This window comes from Canis lupus, chromosome 1 (assembly GCF_048164855.1).
Source record: "Canis lupus baileyi chromosome 1, mCanLup2.hap1, whole genome shotgun sequence".
NCBI classification, from domain to species: domain Eukaryota; kingdom Metazoa; phylum Chordata; class Mammalia; order Carnivora; family Canidae; genus Canis; species Canis lupus.
Window position 1 is genome coordinate 103,925,946 of NC_132838.1, and position 19,054 is coordinate 103,944,999.

At 54.6% G+C, this 19,054-nt stretch overlaps 1 protein-coding gene across 2 annotated transcripts; it reads right to left on the minus strand.

Annotated features, from left to right (window-relative positions):
* Window positions 1-291: 291 nt before the first annotated feature.
* PRKCG (protein kinase C gamma) lies at window positions 292-18,899 on the minus strand. Of its 2 annotated transcripts, XM_072768205.1 has the most exons (19): window positions 18,856-18,899; window positions 16,962-17,069; window positions 16,350-16,381; window positions 15,296-15,378; window positions 11,583-11,694; window positions 11,290-11,421; window positions 10,623-10,779; window positions 9,851-9,985; window positions 9,335-9,422; window positions 9,037-9,066; window positions 7,224-7,376; window positions 6,766-6,954; window positions 5,888-5,979; window positions 5,747-5,809; window positions 5,406-5,544; window positions 4,282-4,362; window positions 2,800-2,907; window positions 1,440-1,580; window positions 292-1,233 (listed from the first exon to the last, which is right to left on the minus strand). In XM_072768205.1, exons 1-19 carry the CDS (start codon window positions 18,882-18,884, stop codon window positions 1,045-1,047), a joined length of 2,061 nt encoding a protein of 686 aa, XP_072624306.1. In that variant the 5' UTR covers window positions 18,885-18,899; the 3' UTR covers window positions 292-1,044. The 2 variants fall into 2 exon arrangements, with proteins under 2 accessions (XP_072624306.1, XP_072624315.1); XM_072768214.1 differs by lacking the exon at window positions 18,856-18,899 and having other exon boundaries at window positions 16,962-17,418.
* Window positions 18,900-19,054: the final 155 nt, after the last annotated feature.

Sequence of the window (19,054 nt, forward strand, 5' to 3'; positions counted from 1 at the left end):
TCATGCCTACCTCCTCGTGCAGGTGCCCTCTGGTCCTCTCTGGGGCACTTATGCCTCCCCCCACGTCTCGTCTCTGCTCCTTCCCTCTTGCTCTGTGGGTACCTTCTCCCCACTTTATGCATCTCGGTGCTTTCCCTCTCTCTGCCCCCTCCCCAGCCTGTGTGTGTGTTTCCGTGTACAGTGTCCCACCTCCACACCCCCTTCATTCTGCAAGCTTAGAAGAAAACATCCAAACACTTCAGCATCAGCATCCCAAATTTATTCTCCAGCAGCTGTGGCCGGGTGGGAGAGCCAAAGAGAAGAGTGGGCGCAGGGGGGGGGGGGGGGGAGGAGGAGAGTCCCAGAGAGTGGCAGGCACGGGCTGGTGGGGAGGGGGTTCCGAGCAGGACTGGAGCCATGCACCTGGCAGGCGAGCAGTGATGGGTTTAGGGTGGGGGGTCTAGAACAAAAGCTGATTGAGAACAGCTGGGGTAAGAATCCTTCATACATCCCAGGAATTCCTAGAGTGTAGAAAAGGAGTGCTGGAGCATGGGGGCACAGCCTCCCATTTAGTCCAGAATGGAGTGGAGGTGGAGGGGGGGTAAGTCAGAGGTAGGGGTTTGTTCTGGAATCCAAGTCTGGAACAGCCCACCCCATGAGACTATTTCCCAGAAAGAAAGAAAAAAGAAAGAAAGAAAAGAAAAGAAAAGAAAAGAAAAGAAAAGAAAAGAAAAACAAGACGCACAGATTCTACCAAAATGGAGTCTAGAACCCCATGGAATTGAGATAGTGGTACTGGTTCTGGAACCTGGTAGAGCAGAGTCCAGAATACCGAGGTGGGTGAGAATCCAGGGCTCAGCACAGCAGAGTCTAGAACACGGTAAGGCCCTAGAGACTGCATGGAGTTTAGAATGCCAGGAACGCTTGGGAGGGGCATCTAGCATCCACAGGGCAGAGGCTAGAATGTTGGGGAGCAAGATCTAAATTGGAAAGGGGGGGTGGGGGTGGGTGCTAAGGCCGGCGCGGGAAGGGAGTGCTGGGGACACCTCGTGGCGACAGGAGAGATTACATGACGGGCACAGCCGGTGGGCTGATGGGGCTGCGGGCGTCCGGGTGCACGAAATCCGGGTTCACGTAGGTGAAGCCTTGGAAATCCGCCTGGTCGATGCTGGCCAAAACTAGGCGGTCTGGCGGGGTCAGCGCTGGCGCAGCCCGCGTGAAGAATTTGTCGAAGTTCTCGCCGCTGCGTCCACACTGGGAGACATGGGGAGAGAAGGATGAAGTTCTCCTCCCTCCCTGGGTGTCCCTCTGTGGCCCCTCCATCCATCACTTGTTTCCTTTGGAATCTCTGCGCAATCTTCCTGGCAGAGGAAGCCCCCCCTCCCCCGCACAAACGGGAACTGGAGCTCCTGGGCACCCCCACCCCTGGGGACCAAGGCTGTCTCCGCAAGGTGGCTGACCGGGCGGGGTCTGAACGGAGGCGCGATCTCCAGTCGCTCCAAGCGCTCCCAGTCCATCCAGCGGAAAAAGCCGTGAGCACGGATGGCAGGCTCCCCGTCTGGCCCCGAGCCCAGGCGCTTCGCTGGGTGCTTGGTTAGGAACTGTGGAAAACACAGAGACAGACAGACAGACAGAGTCCCCGACAGGGAGGCACACAGAAGGAGCAGGAGAGAAAGACAGGAACAGAGACACGGCAGAGACCCAGAGAGAGAAGAACAGCAAAGGGGGAACAGGGGTGGGGAGGCGGGCAGAAAGAAGAATGGGGGAGAAACAGTGAGAATGAGATAGGTGAGCTCCAAACCCAGAGACCCAGGGACAGAGAGAGAAAGAGAGAAGGATCAGGGCATCCGTGTATGGGGGGCAAGAACCCCAGAAGGAGGAAGCGGACATGGGAAGAATCCCCAAAAGGGACAGAGGAGAAGGAGGAGAGGAGAGAGAAAAGAGAGGGATGAAGGGAGCCCAAGGGAGAGACAGTGATTGGAGACCCAGAGCAAAGGGGCATAGAGATCCCAAGACAGGGGGAGATAGAGACCCAGGGAAAGTGGGAAATAGGCAGATGTTGGGGGGGAAGCAGAGATGCAGAAAGAGAGGAGGATGGAGACCCCAGAGGCAAGCCCCCAGAGAGAAGGGTAGAGAAGGCGGAAACTCAGAGAGAGAGGAGAGGAGTTCCAAAAAGAGGACAGAGACCCAGAGTATGGGTGTATGGGAGTTGGGGGTAGGAGGAGAACACACACCCAGCGACAGGTGGACAGAGATCCCCAGAGAAAAGGTAGAGACACAGGAAGCCCCATCAAATGGAGATGGAGGCAGAGGTGGGAGACAGAACCCAGAGAGGAACAGTCAGAGAGAATAGAGACAGGAGCCAGAAGCAGAAGTGTGCTAAAGCCTGAGAAGCTGCCCCAGGCTAGGCTCTTACTCCTGCATTAACTCCATCACCCCAGTAGGGGAGGGAGGCTCCCAGAGTTTAGGTGGCTTGCCCAAGATCCCACAGGAAGAAAAGTGGCAGGAATTAGGTTCACCTGACCCACCCGGTTCTGGAAACCCACCCTGGCCTTTTAGTACTCCCTGCAGGGAGCTGGGAAGTGGGTGCCGCAGAGAGGAATGAGAGGTCATCCTTAGACCAGAGGTAGCAACAGGGCAGTCATTTAGTGTTCTGATGACTTCTCTGTATCCTACAAACTTTCCCAGCAGATGGAAGTGAAGTAATGTGAGGGGTGGGAGCCTGGTCCTCATGTGCACAGAGATACTGCATGGTATCTGGATGGTTGAGGGTGGGCACAGGAGTTTGTGTGGAGAACCTAGGGGTCAGGGGGCTCTCACCCCCTTGCAGATCGCCACAGCTTCCCGGGAAAGCGACTTGGGGTAAGTGACTGTTTGTTCCATGATGGCCTGAAAGAGCTCTTCCTCATCCTCCCCATCAAAAGGGGGCTGAGGAAATAGAGGGATAGAGTCAGAGCTTGACAAACTGCCTCTCCCCACCTTCCACACCCTCATCACCAACCATGAACATGAACACCCCCCCCCCTGACATCCTAGGGAAAAATTTAAACAAGCCATCAAAGCTTTATCTCTCTCTCTCTCTCTCAGACTCTCTGGTTTCCTAACTCAGATGCACCAGCTCTCTGCACCTCTTTGCTGTTCTGTCTTGCTCTGCTATGCAAATCAGCAGGGTGTTAATTAGACAATATGTCATTTAAATAGAAGAGAGACAAAAAAATACAGGAAAAACTGTAAAAGCATTCTCTTGGTTGGATGAGTGGCTTCCAGTCTTCTGGGATTAGGAAAAGCAATACCAGGGCAAGGATTCTTTTTTTTTTTTCTTTTTTTTTTCTTTTCTTTTCTTTTTTTTTTTTTTTTAAGAGAGAACGAGTGAGAGAGTGAAAAAGAGTGCATGAGTGCAGGAGTAGGGGAGAGGAGAGTAAGGAATAGAGGGGGAGAGAGAGAGAATCCCAAGCAGGCTCCATACCCAGCATGGAGCCCAACATAGGGCTTGATCTCACAACCCTGAGATCATGACCTGAGCTGAAATCAAGAATCCAATGTTTATCTTACTGAGCCACCTAGGTGCTCCCCCCACCCCCCAAGGCAAGGATTCTTAATGTGGGGTCTAGGAGGTCCGTTTATACAATTGAGGGGGGAAAGTACATCTTTATTTTGTAAAATCTCTAATTGAAATTTACCATTCCCATTCAATTATGAATGTATGCAAAAACCACAATAGTAGTACTTGTGACTTCATCACCAACAGAAATCACAGATATTTTCCTAGCACATTGGATTTACAGCTATCTCAAAATATTAGTCATCTCAACTTGAAGATTGCTGGTAGCCCTTCCTGTTTACTTCCCATCCCTGTGAGATATTACTATTTAATTCATTAATAGGAAATCACATATAGGTCCACATCCCAGTGTTTAATATTTACAAAACTGTATACTTTTAAGTTAAATTTATTTAGTTGGCTTAACTAAGTTAAATTAAAATTTTAAAGGTTTGATAATCATTACAGTGTGATTGATTTCCCTTGTCATCCTATTATTTTATTTCATGCATTTAAGCATATTGTTCTGAGGTGAGGTCCTTGGCACCAAAAAAGTTTAAGAACCTCTGGCCTGTGGGAAAATAATGGTTCAGGACCAAGGACAGCATTATCCAGCAGGACATTCCCAACTGCTTAGCACCCCTCCTGAGAGGCCAGATATCCCTTCCTAATCTGCTCCTTTGAGATAAAGGCCATGTAATGGGTGGCACCCCATGCCATGTTGCCTTTAGCCAATCCAGCCTGTCCCCAGCTTCCCTTACCTGTCCCGCCAGCATCTCATACAGCAGAACCCCAAAGGACCACCAATCAACAGACTTCCCATAGGGCTGGTAGGCGATGATCTGAGGAGGAAGGATGGAAGGTAGGAATCATGGTTTGTGCTTTAAGAGGCCTAAGATCCCTTCTGGCCTCATGCCTGGGAACTGTACCCACTTTAAGTGTTTTCAACACAAACTCTTCCCATTCAGAACTCTCAGGTCAGAGCTCCATTTTTTGGAAAATTCAGAAACAAAATTTACCTACTTAGAACATTCCTTTGGTCCCCAAAATAAAGACTATCTAAGGACCAAGTCAAAAGTTCCGCCCAGCTAGAACAATTAGGTAACTGGACACTCTCCTTACAATAAGAAGAGAGTGCATAAGATGCATAAGTGCTACATTTCAGAGACCAGAGAGTCTTAAATCTGGATGTATTTAAGATTCATCTAGGGGGCTGTTCCTAACCCTAAGAATTCTAGCCTCATTAGGTCAGCGTCAAAGTCAGCAATATGTGTGTGTTTTTCAAAATCTCCGCAGATGATTCTGATACCCAGCCATGTTTTGAAATCATCGACATTGATTACCTGGGCACTAGCATTGTATCACCCTGAATGATTAATAATGGCACCACCAACGCCAGGACCTCCTTCAATTAAAAGAAGTCAGGACCCTCTATCTACTTACATACAGTCAGATCATTAGCTCCAACTCCTTAACAGTCAGAGCATACTCCCCCCACTTGAAATATTCAGGAGACAGCGTTGCACACACTCAGTACTCTGGAGGGACTGGCCCCACATGCTGAGAGGATACCAGATGTAGCCTCCACCTTCCAGAATAGTCCTGTAACAGGTCCTGTTCTCTGAGAACCCTCATGGGCTGGGCCAGTCCTTCTGGGGGACACTCACCCACCTCTCTGCCCATGCCCATGTTGCCAGCTTAGAGACCCTGCTTCACCCACTCAGAATACAGGGTGCACTGGCCTCTCCACCCCGCTTGCTGCTAGACTGCCCACAACTCACGTCAAGACCCCAGGGTTAGGACCCCCATATTTTGGATGTCAGATAACCAGCCACACCCACCAGGCAAATTTGGACCTCGCGGAGAGCAGCAGAGGAAGGGTTACCTCAGGGGCTATGTAGTCTGGGGTCCCGCAGAAAGTGCGGGTTGTGGTTCCGGGAAAGACGTTTTCCTTACACATGCCAAAGTCAGTGATTTTGATGTGTCCTTCGGCATCAAGCATCACGTTGTCTAGCTTCAAGTCCCTGGGGGTGGGAGGTAGAAAGGATAGGATTGAGGGAAGGGTAGAGTTCAACTGGCTGGACCATCAAGGTTTTGTTTGTTTTGTTGTTAAGTAAGCTCAATGTCCCAAGTGGGGGCCAGCCAGGTGCCCCCTAGAGCCCGAATCTGATCCCTTTCCCTCTGGGGCCTGACGTCCTCCACTGAAAGGCCCGGACAACTCCTCACCGGTAGATGATGCCCTGATTGTGCAGGAAGAAGAGCCCGATGGCGATTTCGGCAGCGTAGAACCTGGAGAAGGAGGCAGGAGCCTGAGGTCAAATGCTGGGCTCCTCCTCCCCCGCCCCCCCTCTCTTGGCCCAGACTCACGCTGCATGAGGCTCCTTAAATTTGCCCAACTGCTGAATGTGGTACATCAAGTCGCCTCCGGTGACATACTCCATCACAAAATACAGGCGATCCTGGGGCGGAGAGGGGAGGGCAGGGCTTAGAGGCGGGGACACCCTGGGCAGAGGGCAGGACATATCCATCACCGCCCACTGCAGACTAACTGGAAAGTGTCGGGACCCACCCAGTCAGAAATCCGGAGCAGCGGGGAGGTCCCGAGGACCCTAAGCCAGGCACCCTCCCGCGGCGGCTCCGAACGGCTCCCACCCTCTTGGAACGGAAGACTGAAGCCCACCATTCCCTGGACACCCCATGGGGCACCACCACCTCTTCCCCCCACGTCCTCACACAAACACAACCCTGGCCACCTGTTAGGAACCAGAAGTGTTTCGGGCCCCACCTGCAAGTGACAATAATTTCCCTTTATATCCAGGAAGCCAGCTCTGTTTATCCAGAGCTTTCTTAAGTAGTCATGCCCTCTCAAACCTCTGATGGTTCTCGCTTCTGGTTCTGTCCCTGGACTTCGGGGACACGCCCCGAGTCTATCCAGACCTTATCTCAGAATCCGAAGGTGACGACCTCATTACGTGGAGCCCATCTTTTGGCAGGCCACTCGGCAGCCACCCTCCTGCCCGCGCGCGCCCTTTACTTGGGACTCCTTCGCTCAGGGCACCTCCACTCAAGCCCGGGCTCAGGCCACGCCCAGCAGGCGCCCACACCCCACCTCTGGCCACGCCCAACAGACACCCACCCCTCTGCCAGGCCCAGTCAGAGTGCAGGCAGTTCTTTGGCCTCGCTGTCCGCTCCGGATTCCCCAGCAGATGTCTGACCTGAGCCAGTCTCCGCCCCCCGCCCCTTACCGGGGTCTGGAAAGTGGAGTGCAGTTGGGTGAGAAAGTGGGGCCGGCCTCCCGGGCCTCGGCCCCCCAGGGCCAGCACTCGCTTCTCCACCAGGGTGCAGTCCACATCGTCATCCTGGACAATCACATCCTTCTTCAGGATCTTGATGGCGTAGAGCTCATCTGAGCCCCTGCGCTCAGCCAGCATCACCTAGGGACAGAGGCCCATTTTGGAAACCCCTCCCTTTCAGGGACACAGAAAGGAAATCCCAGGTTCTTCCTGACTCTCTCTCTCAGAGGACCAGGTGCCCTGGTTTTGCTGAGCACTGTCTTAAAGCACTCAGGGGTCCCATAGAGTCATCTTTGGGGGACTCAGTAGCCTAGAGTCCCTCCCTATGTACCTCTTCCCTAAGGACAGAAATCTGATCTCCCCTACCCCCAGACATCCTCCCCTTCCCGAGAGAAGCCAGGGAGGCCAACCTTCCCAAAACTGCCTTTTCCTAGAACCATGAGGAAGCTGAAGTCAGAGATGTGCAGACGTCCGGGGCTTGTCCCAAAGAAACAGCGCTTGGAGTCGGTGGGACTAGGGGATGGAGAGGGGATGGGAGAGGAAGAAGGACCCATCCGCACCCGCTGTGAGAAAGGAGAGAAAGCCAGAGGCAGTCAGATTCCAGGCAGGGATAAGGAGATGCCCCTGAGAGACACAGCATCCAAGAATGAAAGGGTCGGGGAGCGACAGAGACAAAAAGAAAGTTGTCTCTGCCCCCCACCCCTTGGCTTCAGAACTTGTACTGATTTTCCAGAGCCTGGAGGGCTGATCATTTAACTAAGACTCAGATTACAGATTACCATATGACATTAGATAACTCTGTTATCACCCCATCTTATTTTTTATTTTTAAGTAATCTCTCCATCTAACGTGGGGCTCAAACTCACAACCCCAACATCAAGTCTCACACTCCACTAACTGAGCCCACCAGGTGGTCTCACTCCCACTTTAGAGAAGAGGAAATCGGCACAATGACATTAAATAACTTGCCCAAAGTTACACAGCAGATGAAAAAGCAGAGCCAGAAATAAAAATCCATTAAAGCCGAGACTGTGTCTCCCTCTTTTCTGTGTCTTCAGCATCGCCCAGCACAGAGGGTGTTGAATGGATGAAGGTCTCTCAGGACGCAAGTGCTGAGCACCCTTCCTATTGCTCAACCTTCAGAGCACACCCAGAATCTGAACACCTTTACCACCACTGCCTCCCGTTCCTACCACCTGAGTCTCCACAGAGCCTCCTTCCCCTTTCCCCTCTGCCTCCATCATCTCTTCTCTAAACAAAGCAGGGTCTTGTTCAGATCTAAACCACCTCAGGCCACCTTTGATGCTCCCACACACCCCTACCACATCTTACCCAGTTTAAAAGCTAAAATCCTTCTAGTGAATGACAAGTCACACCCCTTCCCTCTCTGACTTAACTTATTTTTTCCCATCCTCTACCCCCTTCAGCCCCACTGTCCTCCTTGCTGTGCTACAGATACTCTCAGCCTTCTCCCACCACAGGGCCTTTGTGCCTGCTCTTCCCTCTGCCTAGAAGGCTTTCCATCCTTCAGCCTAGCAATCTGATCCCCATCTCCTGTGCCTGGAGAATCTTGCACTTCCTCTGGGACTCACCCCCCACCCCCAAGCTTTGTCTGGCTCTCCCAGGCTATGCCAGGTGCTTCTGGTACTCCCCAGTGCCTGAGGCTACTACCTCCATTATCAAACACATTCCTTCCTGGTAGATGTCTCCATCTATAACTTTCTCCTACTTTGAAATTGGAGCTCCCTAGGGAATGGACTGATTCTTCTCCCAGAAAGGGTTTGGGTTATGTGACACATCAGAAAATAGGTGTGGAGTGAGTGAGAAAACAAACGGAGGAGAAAAGGCCACAGTGATAAATAGAAAAACTCAAGGATCCATTCAGGTGTCACCTCCTCAGGGAAATCCCTCCCTGACCACTTCCCCCTGCCCCCCCAGGCTGGCTTAGCACCTCCTCTAGGCTTCTCAGAGTCCTGGGTTACCTCTAACATAGAACATCATACTGGAATTTCTGACAGTATCCCTACCTGGGGGACTTGCTTAAGGGTCAGGTTCACCTCCAAAGTGCTTGGTTTACTCAGCAATCACAAGACCTGTGCACAGGTCTGTGCCCAGCCCATGTGTGTGGAAATGAAAACAAGTATCAGAGGAGCGAGATGTGGGGAGAGAGAGGCAGACCACCGGAATGAGACGGTCTCCATTCCAGGCCTGAGCTCTACTCACTTCATACAGTTCCAGGGGGTAGTTACAGGCCTGAGGGAGAAGAAAGCCAAAGTCAGAGCCCCCAGAGAGGTAGGAGGCTGCCCTACAGCAGAGGGTGGGGACTCCAAACCCCCAAGCCCAGGAATGGTTAGGAACTCTAATTCTCATCATACCCTGGGGCAGGAGTCCCTTAGAAAAGCACAGGGAGGAACCCCAGGGTCTTCTGGGAATTGTAGTCCCGGGACCACTGGGCAACCAGCCTCTCTGAGCTGTGGGCAGCAGGGCTGGGCTTCCCCTGGGGGAAGCGGGACCTGAATACCTCAAACTTCTGGAGGAGGCTGCAGTTGTCAGCATCAGCCACAGGCACATTGTAATACTCGCCCTCCTCCTGGTTCAGTAACTTGTACCTGAAGTACAGACGGAGACCAGAGCAGGGCAGGAGGCAGGGAGGAGGGGAGTATATGAAGGAGAGGCAGAGGGATCACAGTGGGGGTGGGTGGGGCGGGAGAGACGCAGAAAGAAAGACAGAGATGGGGAGAGAAAGAGTGAGATAAGGAGAGAAGGACCGGGTGGGGGGAGACGGGAAGACAGGTGGGGAGGACGGAGGCGGGGCAGGGGAGACGGGGAAACAGATGACAATGGAGACAGGGAGACGGGATGGGGAAGAGGGACAGGAATGGGGAGACAGGGGAAAGGGACAGGAGCAAATGGGGTGGGAGGAGAGGCATAGGGGACAAGAGAGGGAGGTGGAATGATGATGACCTGGAAGACAGAGAAAACAGCCAGAGGAGACCGAGAGACCCAGGTACAGCCTCCACCCCTGCCCCGCCCTCACCAGCCATCCACGGGTGCCTTGAGCAGCTCCGAGACCCCGAAGGACATGGCACCCATGAAATCGTTGCGGGAAGTCCGGTCCCAGTCCCACACCTCCACGCTGAGCCGGCGCTCCACGTCCCCCGGCTTCAGGTTGCTGCAGGAAGGGTGGGGCAGAGTGAGGTCCAGCTCCGCCTTCCCTGCCTCCCCTCTCCTCAGTGCTGGAGGATTCCCTCTCTCAGGGGGAGCTGGGGTCTGTTCCTGCTCTCTGAAGTGTCCTGTCATCTCTGATCCTCTCCAAGAGGGCCTCCCCCAATATGGGGATCGTGAGTACATGCAGAGGGCTCGGTCTCTCTCCCTTCCACCCACATCCTGGGCTCCTTCCCATCCCTGTCCCATCCTTCTCTCCAGATCTCTCTCCTGTCTCCGTGCGTGCTTTCTTCTGGGTTTCTGTCCTTCTGTCTTTCTGTTAATTAGCTTCTCTTTCTCTTCTTGCTACCCACCCACCACCCCCCTGCTTACACTCCACCCCCTGCACTCTGTCTCTGTGTCTCTTTGGGTTTGCGTCTCCTCTTCTGAGCGCCCTCCATCTCTGTCTCTAAAGTAGTGGGCTTTGATGGAGATTAAATGTGCAGATACGTGTCTCTCGGCTCCCACCACCTTTCTCTGCGAGTTTTTGGGTTCCCTCTGTCCTAACACCTCCCACTATCTGCTCTCCGGGGTCTTGTGGGTCACCAAGACCCTCAGATCATTCTCCGTCAGCCATCACTGCATCCCCTGCACCCGAGGCTCACAACACGAAGGTCTCGTTCCACACAGGGTTTAGCGTGGCTTTCACCGTCCGGGTCTTCTGCTTTGTCAAGTTCCGAGGGTCTGGGATGAGCTTCAGCTTCACATAGGGATCAGACAGACCATTGGGATCCATTGGGATGAGGTTACGGGCCTCGCCAACTGAAAGGGGAAGTGGAGGGGAGACGGGGTTAGATCCAGGAAGAGGCCCCTAAGTCTCCCTTAGTCAGCAGTCAAAAGTCCAAGGTCTCAGCCTTTCTCACGACCCACGTACCCAGAAGACAGGGCAGGAAAGCCCTTTCCCCAGCCAGGGACCCAGAAATCAGACCCAGAACCCCCTCCCCCCAGGACCCCGGAGTGAGGACCCTGGCCATATTACCAATAGCAATCCCGAGCCTCTCCCCCACCCCGCCCCCCGCCAAGTTTTCTCTCCTCCCTCCCTCTCTAGGACCTCGATTAAGAAAGGTCATAAAGAGGCGCTGGAAGTTGCTAAGAGTCAAGGCTGGAGACCCCGCTCCGAGCTGGAAGGGGCGTGGCGGGGTGATGTCAGCCCTTGCAGGTGGGGTCAGGAGTGTGGGCCGGACCCGCAGGGGGCGTGGGCAGCGCAGGGGAACAACACTGGCCTTCCCCCTGGGTTTAAGGGCGGGGCCAGACTAGGGAGCGGGGTTCCACCTGTGACATGAATTTCATCTGCAGTAGGTGCTCGGATTTCCAGCTGCAGGCGCCCACGGCGCTCGGTGTGGTCCACCCCGCACAGAGAAGGCACACTGCGCACACAGCGTCGGTGCACGTTCATCTCGCAGCCTGGGGAGTACAAAACGCGAGGTAGCGCGTCCAGCCGCCCCCAACACCAGACTCCATCCCCTAGCATTACCGGAACCCAGACACTGCTCTTTGAAAGGGGCCCCAGAGCTTCAAGCTCTGGCAGGAGCAGCAAGCAGGAGCAGCAAGCGTAGCAGACTCACAGGAGCATTTCATGCCCTGGTGCACCAGCCCGTAGAGCAGGGAGCCACAGTGGTCGCAAAAGGTGGGGCTGCTGTAGCTGTGTAGACGGAACTTATGCTTGTTGCGGGGGTCCTGGAGGCAGAGAGGAGACATCAGAGGGAGTCAGAAGAGAGGGGTGCCCTAGACCTTGGGAGAGGAATCCTTTGAACTTTTCCTCCTCCTCTGCTTTGCTCCCCCCACTCATTCACCCTACAGCATTTACTGACTGCCTGCTGTGTGCTAGGTACTGTTCTTGGTGCCAGGACCCACTGTGGTCCCCATGGAGTTCACTTTCTAGTGGAGGGAGACAGAAAATAAACACTGTGAATAAATAAAATAGTATGATGGATGGTAGGCAATAGGTGCTTTGGAGACAAATGCAGCAGGAAAAGGGACTGCCAGGGGTGGGGATTGAAATTTGCAGAGAGTGATCAGGGAAGGTTTCACTAACAAGGTGGCATTTGGGCAGAACCTGAAGGAGGTGGAGGCTCCTAACCTTCCACAGTCCCTATGCTCCCCACACCTCCCAAAAGCTGTTCTCCAAGGACTTAAGGGCCACGATGAACGCCAAATTGTTCACTGTCAGCCTCTAGCAATGTCTTTCCACTGATGATCCACCTTCTCTGAGCCTCTTGTGAGATGGAAAATATGACCTCTCAGTTATAGGGACCTCTCAGCTCATGAAAGACCAAGTGTAGGGGCATCTGGCTGGCTCAGTGGATGGAGCATGTGACTCTTGATCTCAGGGACATGAGTTCAAGTCCCATATTGAGTGTAGGGATTACTTAAAAAGAAAGTATAAACTGCATAGCAGGGCCTGGCATGTTAAATGTGTTTGGTACTGTTATTCGTGCTGCTGTGGTTACTATTCATGATTTTTTTTTTTTAACTATTCATGATTTTATTGCAGTCTCCACTATAGCCCTGGGTTTAAATAGGAGCTGCGCCATTGACCAGCTGTGCGATTTGGGGCAAGGTAGTGCCCAGTTTTGAGCTTCAGTATCCTCTTCTGCCCAGTGGAAATAAACAGTGAATATCTTGAAGTGATGCTAAGTATCCAGAGTCCAATTAAACATGAATTTAGGACACCCGTAAAGCATTCCTTCCCCACTCCTGACAATGTCTGAATGTTAAATAATTTGGTATTTGCCTTTTTCTAGGGAGGCATTGCAAGAGTTATCACTAGGGTGAAAATTCAGGATATTCTTGGGCTTTTATTTATTTTTGCAGTTTAGCGGGGATTCTATTTTGAATGACATATGGAGGGAGGGGGTGGGTGTGATGATCTCTTTCAATACTCTGGGGCTCTAAAGATCTTCAGCTGACCCTAACTCAAAGGGTGCCTGATGCACTAAGTGATATCCTATGTAAAAGGCCTCAGCAGGATGCCTGACGTGCAAGCTCTACCACTCCATGGAGAGAAGCTGCTTTTATTCTCAAGGTGAAATCACTATTTAAAAAAGAGACAGTGCTGAAGCTCTAATTAGATAAATTAGCATCCACATTTTGACTCTGCCCACTACCCAGCTCCATGGCTTCCCCCCACGCCACCCTTTGCAGAGACTCAGGCTTCCTTCCTCTAAAATGGGGCCACGAGGCCTCCCTGTAAAGGAGTCTAATGGAAGTCATGCTGGCCAAGCCCTGATTGCTTCTTTAGCCCTTGATCCATGTAACTTACAACAAGATCAAAAGCATTAAGCAAGGGGGGGAAAAAAAGAGTGACGGAGAGGAAGACCTCCTCCTCATTTTTTCCATGTTTCTTCATCAGTAATACCAACAACTTTCCAAGGATAATAATTGATATAGTTTCTCGCCATATTCCAAGTACCATCCCAAGTATTTGACTCATTTAGTTCTCAAAACAACCCTGTAAGGTAGGCATGGTCAGCATCCCCATTTTACAGATGAAAAGCTCAAGAGGTGCAGAGAAGTAAATTAATTTTTGAAAGGTCACAGAACCGATAAATGGTGGAACTGGGATTCAAGTCCAGGCGTTCTGGCTCAGGAGCCCGTGCTCAGATGGGGACAAGAACACCCCACCTTCTGTGTTGTGCAGATTCACTCCTGTATGCAAGATACCTGATGCATGCATGCAACCAGCATTGGATAAATCAGAAGTAGTGTTGGTGGTGGAGGTGGGCAAGCGAGGCGGCTGATCAATGATATATATGGGTGCTAGAACACAGTGGTGCTCAACATATGTTCTGTAAAATCACGTCCTCTTTGTAAACTTCAATTTTCTTCACCTGACCAACTGGCAAGATGTCCCCTGGACTTCTGTAGATCTCCTTGCCCCTTTCTCTCTCTCTCTGCCTCAATTTCTCATTCTGTCTTTCTCCATCTGCTCATCATAAAACTGTCTCTAACTGTATGTCAAGACCTGGGCTAGACTCTTAAGCCACTTGGCTGCATTGAACTATCAAAACAAGCCTGGCAATGTCAAGATTTATGCTGTCCCAACCAGTAGCCACTAACCACATGTGGCTATTTAAGTTTAAATCAGTTCCAATGAAAGGGAACTTAGGGGCATCTGGGTGGCTCGGTAGTTGAGCATCTGCCTTCGGCGAGGGCATGATCCTGGGATCCTGGGATCAAGCCCCGCATCAGGCTCCCTGGAAGGAGTCTGCTTCTCCCTCTGCCTGTGTCTCTGCCTCTCTCTGTGTGTCTCTCATGAATAAATAAATATTTTTTTAAAAAAATAAATAAAAATAAAAAAAATAAAGGGAACTTAGATTTCCATTCCTGGGTCAGAGCAGCCCCTCTGAGGTGCTCCTCTAGCTAGCTAGGTGTGGCTGGTGGCTGTCAGACTGAACAGCGTAGATCCAGGATATTTCCATCATTGCAGAGGGGGGACTGAGCTCAGAGAGAAGCCAGACAGAAAGTGAAGGAGGGACTAGGAGCGGGCCACAGGGTCCACCATTCTTGTAAGATGACCTGATATCCCCGCTGATGGGAGGTGGAGGTAGGGAGGGAGGCTGTGTTTATGTGTGTGTGTGTGTGTGTGTGTGTGTGTGTGTGCGTGCGCGCGCGCAGGCACACACACGCATGGGGTATCTGTACACGCAGATCCTGGAGGACATGTGAATGCATGTGCATGTGTGCGTGTGCATGACAGGGTCTCCCTGGGTCTCCCTCTCTGCATCTTCAAAGTCGTTCTCAATATCTACCATTTTCCATTCCAGCTTGTCTTTCTGGGTATCTGCAGCTCTGTTTCTCTGAGTTTCTTGTCCCTGTCTCAGGCTTGCCTTTTCCTCCCTCCTGGGCTGCTCTGTTCCATTCCTCCCTTGTTCTCTGTCTCAAATCTGTCTTTTTCTGCATTTCTGAGATTCTCTCTCTCTGTCATATGTCAGTGCCTGCATCAATAGTTGTCTCTCTCTCTGTCCCTCAACTCTTCTCTTTTTAAATTTCTTGATCCCTGGATGACAGCCCACCCCTCCAATGCTCTCTCTTCTTTAGTCCATTCACCCTTGCCTCCCCTCTGTCCCCCACCTGTGTCACCAGTCTGTCTCAGCCCCCTCTCATTCCCCCTTTCCAGGCCAAGGGCAGGGAATCTGGGCCAGACTAGCTCTCCCTATCTCTCCAGCCCCCCTCCCCTCCCAGCCTTAAAAATAGCAGGAGAAATTGGGACGGACGCCGAGGGGGTGAGGGCGGGGGCGCGGCCCAAGGAGGAAGAATCAGGTGTCCGGGCACTCACATCCGTCTGGGGGCCCTTCCCAGCGCCTGGACACTCGAAGGTCACAAATTCGTGGCATCGTCGATGAACCACAAAGCTGCAGACTGAAGGTGAGAATCATAGAGACACACACAGAGAGAGAGAGAGAGAGAGAGCCCAATACACAGAAAATCAGAAAGAGAGAGATCTCAACAGAAAGAAAAACAGAGAGGGGGACCCCCAAATTGAGAGTTCAAAAGAAAATCAAAGGAAAGCCCACAATATGGAGTGGGGGAAGGAAACCAGGAGATAGAAATTCAGGAGATGGACCCAAAGCCAGAAACAGAGACGCAAAGCATCACAGAGCAGAGGGACCCCAGTGCCCACACAGCCACAGGGAGACACAGAGACAGACCATGAAAGACAGAGGGACAGGGACCCAAGGAGGAAGCAGGATCCCATGGACAGACACAAACCCACAGAGACGAGAAAGCAAGGAAAGAGGCAGGCTGAGGAGGAGAGGAAACAGAAATGTCCTCCGACAGAATGGAGGGAGCAGTGACTTGGGCAGAAGTGAGTCTGGGGGCCGCTGCCGGCCTCCCTCTCCCTGACTCACTCTGTTCTCAGCAGTGGCAGCTGGTGCTCTAGGATTCGCCCCCCTCTCCCGCCCCCCATATCTGCCAGCCCCGCCCGGCCCCCACCCGCCCATCGGTGACCCCACCCGGCCTGCCCCTGCCTAGGACTGTTGGTGTTGTCATGGTGACAGCAGCTTGGGGGGGGGGCTCTGACTTCGCATCTCCAGCCCCCCCTTGAGCTCCCCTTTTCCAAATCTCCCTGTTCCCATGGCAACAGATTCTCCAAATATCTGTCCCCACCTGGAGCCGGCCGAGGGAGGGGCCCTCAGTACCACCTCCGCGGTGGCCCCGCCGTCAGAGCTCCCTCCCCACCGCAGGCTGTGTCTCTGCCACACCCCCCACCCCGGGCTCCCCCGCGCCTCTCTGGGGACCAAAGAACACGTGTGTCAAGCCTCCTGGGCTGTGGGGCCCCAGCCTCCACCCTCCTGAGGGTCCTGGGAGTCCTGGTGCCCAGCTCTTACCTTGACATTGCAGGCCCTGTTTTCCAATGCCCCTGCAAGATCAAGGATCAGAGGTCAGTGCAGCACAGGGTGCCTGGGCCTCCCACCTCTGCGAGCCTCACTGCGCCTTGTTCCCTCTGTGACCAGGACCCCGGAGTGGAGCCCCAGCTGTCTCTTGTTCTAGAACCCAGAAATTCTGGCCCTCAGCCCTTCTCTCAGACCCATGAGTCGGGGGTCCCCCAGCCCCGCCTCCCTCGGACCCAGGAGGAGTCCAGGCCCCCAACCCCTCTTCCCTCAGATTAGGGAGTCTGGGGCCCCTAGCCCCTCCCCCCCTCAGACCCAGGGGTCCAGGTCCCCCAAGCCCCTCCTCTCTCAGACCCAGGAATCTGGGCCCCCAGCCCCTCCTCCCTCAGACTCAGGAGTCGGGGTCCCCAGCCCCCTCCTCTCTGACTCAGGAGTCTGGGTCCCCAGCCCCCTCCTCCCTCAGACTCAGGAGTCTGGGTCCCCAGCCCCTTCCTACCCTAGGACCAGGAGCCAGGGCTGCAGCCCTCTTCTCCATCACTCAGGGGTCTGGGGTGACATGTCTCCACCCATCGTTCCCTCCTCCCTCAGGCCCCCAGCCCCTTCCCTCACCAGATGAAGTCGGTGCAGTGGCTGCAGAAGGTTGGCTGCTTGAAGAAGCGGGCGGTGAACTTGTGACTCTTGACTTCGTGGACCACCTTCTGCCTCAGAGCCCCCTTTCTGCAAAACAGGGGCCGGGGTCCCCCCTCTGAATCGCCTCCGCCGGGGCCCAGGCCTGCCATGGCCCCAGGAACGTTGCAGGGACCAGGATCCTGCCTTTCTGGGGGAAACAGGTGGAAGGACGAGGAGCCGGAGACTCGAGACTCGGGAGAGCCCTGAGCCACGGGGAGATTGCGAGGAGGGAAGGAGAGGGGCGAGGCACCTCCAGGCGCGGAGTGCAGGGCAGGGAGCCGCACCCCGGGGCGCGCCGGCTCCGCCAGGGGGAGCGGGCGGGCAAGGCGGAGAGCCGAGGGCAGGGCGCCGAGGAGCCGGAGGCAAGGGCGGCGGCGGCGGGAGCTCCAGCTCAGGCACCTGCTGAAATGTGGGAGCCCCAGCTGGGGGGAGGCGTTGCCATGACGACCGAGGGGCGGGGTTTCGGCTTAAAGGCGTCCCCCCTCCCTGAGACTCGGGACAAATGCCCCTCCCCCGGCACACGTGCGCACACCCACTCCGGGGGCTGGCTGGAGGGAGGGGGCATCCTCTGCGCGGTGCCCTGCCCCCACCGCCGGCCGGGGCCTGCTCCCACTGGGGTACCTGTGCAGGTCCCGGCAGCCCGCTGAGACTCCGCTCGGATCTCTGGGCTTCTGCCGGTGTCACTGCTTCATTGCACAAACTTTGTATTCAGGGCTGGGGGCCCAGTGGTGAACGGAGAGGCCTGGCGTCTCACTCTGCGGCTCTTCAAGTCTTGACTCTCTCTGGGCCTGGGTCACTGTGTCTGCCCGCGCTCTGTCCCTGTCCCAGGGGTCCTGGCTTCTATTTCTCTGTGTGTCTCTGCCTGTGCCTGTGGCCATGCTGTGACCCTCTCTGGGTCTTGGTGTCCCTCGGCTTCTCACCAGATGTCTCCATCGTCCCTGACTCTCTCCCTCTTCCTACCTCTGTCTCTGTGGCTCTCTCCCTGCCTCTCTCCATAGGGCAGTGACTGGGGGTCCCAGGAGCCCCCTCCCTCTGTGAGAATCTGTGTCTGTCGCCCCACCCCTTCACCCCTCTGGGTCCCCAGTCTGCGAGCCTCCTTGTCTTCGCCTCTTCCTCCTCCTCTGTGTCCAGCCCTCCCTCAGACCCACTGTCTGGCTCTGCCAGCGTGTCCCTCTGTCGCTGGGGATCTCTCGGGCTGTCTGAACTCATCTATTTCTCCCCCCAGCTCGCCCCCCATCTCTACCCCTTCTCACCCGCTCTGGCTGTGAACCTCTCCTCCCCCTCCCCCCACGTCCCTCTCTGGCTCTGGAAAGCCCCGTGCATCTCCGTCCCTCTGAACGTCGGCCCTGTCGGGCTCCGCTGTCCCCTCGGTCGCTCCGCCCGCGTCCCTCCCTCGGTCAGGTCGCTCTGCGACCCTCCCCCGACTGGCGAGCGCGCAGGGTTCCCAGCTCCCGGAGACCCGCTCTGTTGCCAAGGGCAACCACGGTCAGCCGGTGCTGCGGAGTGCGATGAATCCTGGGACTTGTAGTCTGAGCTTGCGGACTGCCTGTTGTGGCGACGCGGCCGCGAACTTCCTCTCCCGGCGCGCTCCGCGAGGCTGGCCGGGGTGCCGCGGCGCCGCCGGGGGAGCCGGCCCGCCACGCCTTCTCTGTTAATTTTGGGGGTCCGGGTCCAGCTTCCCGAAGCCGAGGGGGGCGGGGTGAGGGACTCTGACACTTCTCCAAACCCCTCAGATATGGGGTGCTCTTGCCTGCCAGCCACCTCCAGGTGTCCGCCCTGCCCAAGGGCGAATATGGGGTGGGAGGGGCCCTGGACACGGACCTGGGAATCCCACCTTGCTCTGCTTGACTGCTTTCCCCGCATCACCAACACATCACCCGCAGGTTCTAGAGCTCTCCTCTCTGGTGCCTTCCAGAAAGGCTTCACACATGAGGTGGGGGAGGGGAAGGGGGCGAGACGCCCTTGGAGGATGCAGGCATTGGTGTGAGTCTGAACTCTGGGGTGGACATTGCAGAGATGAAAAGGAGGCTTCT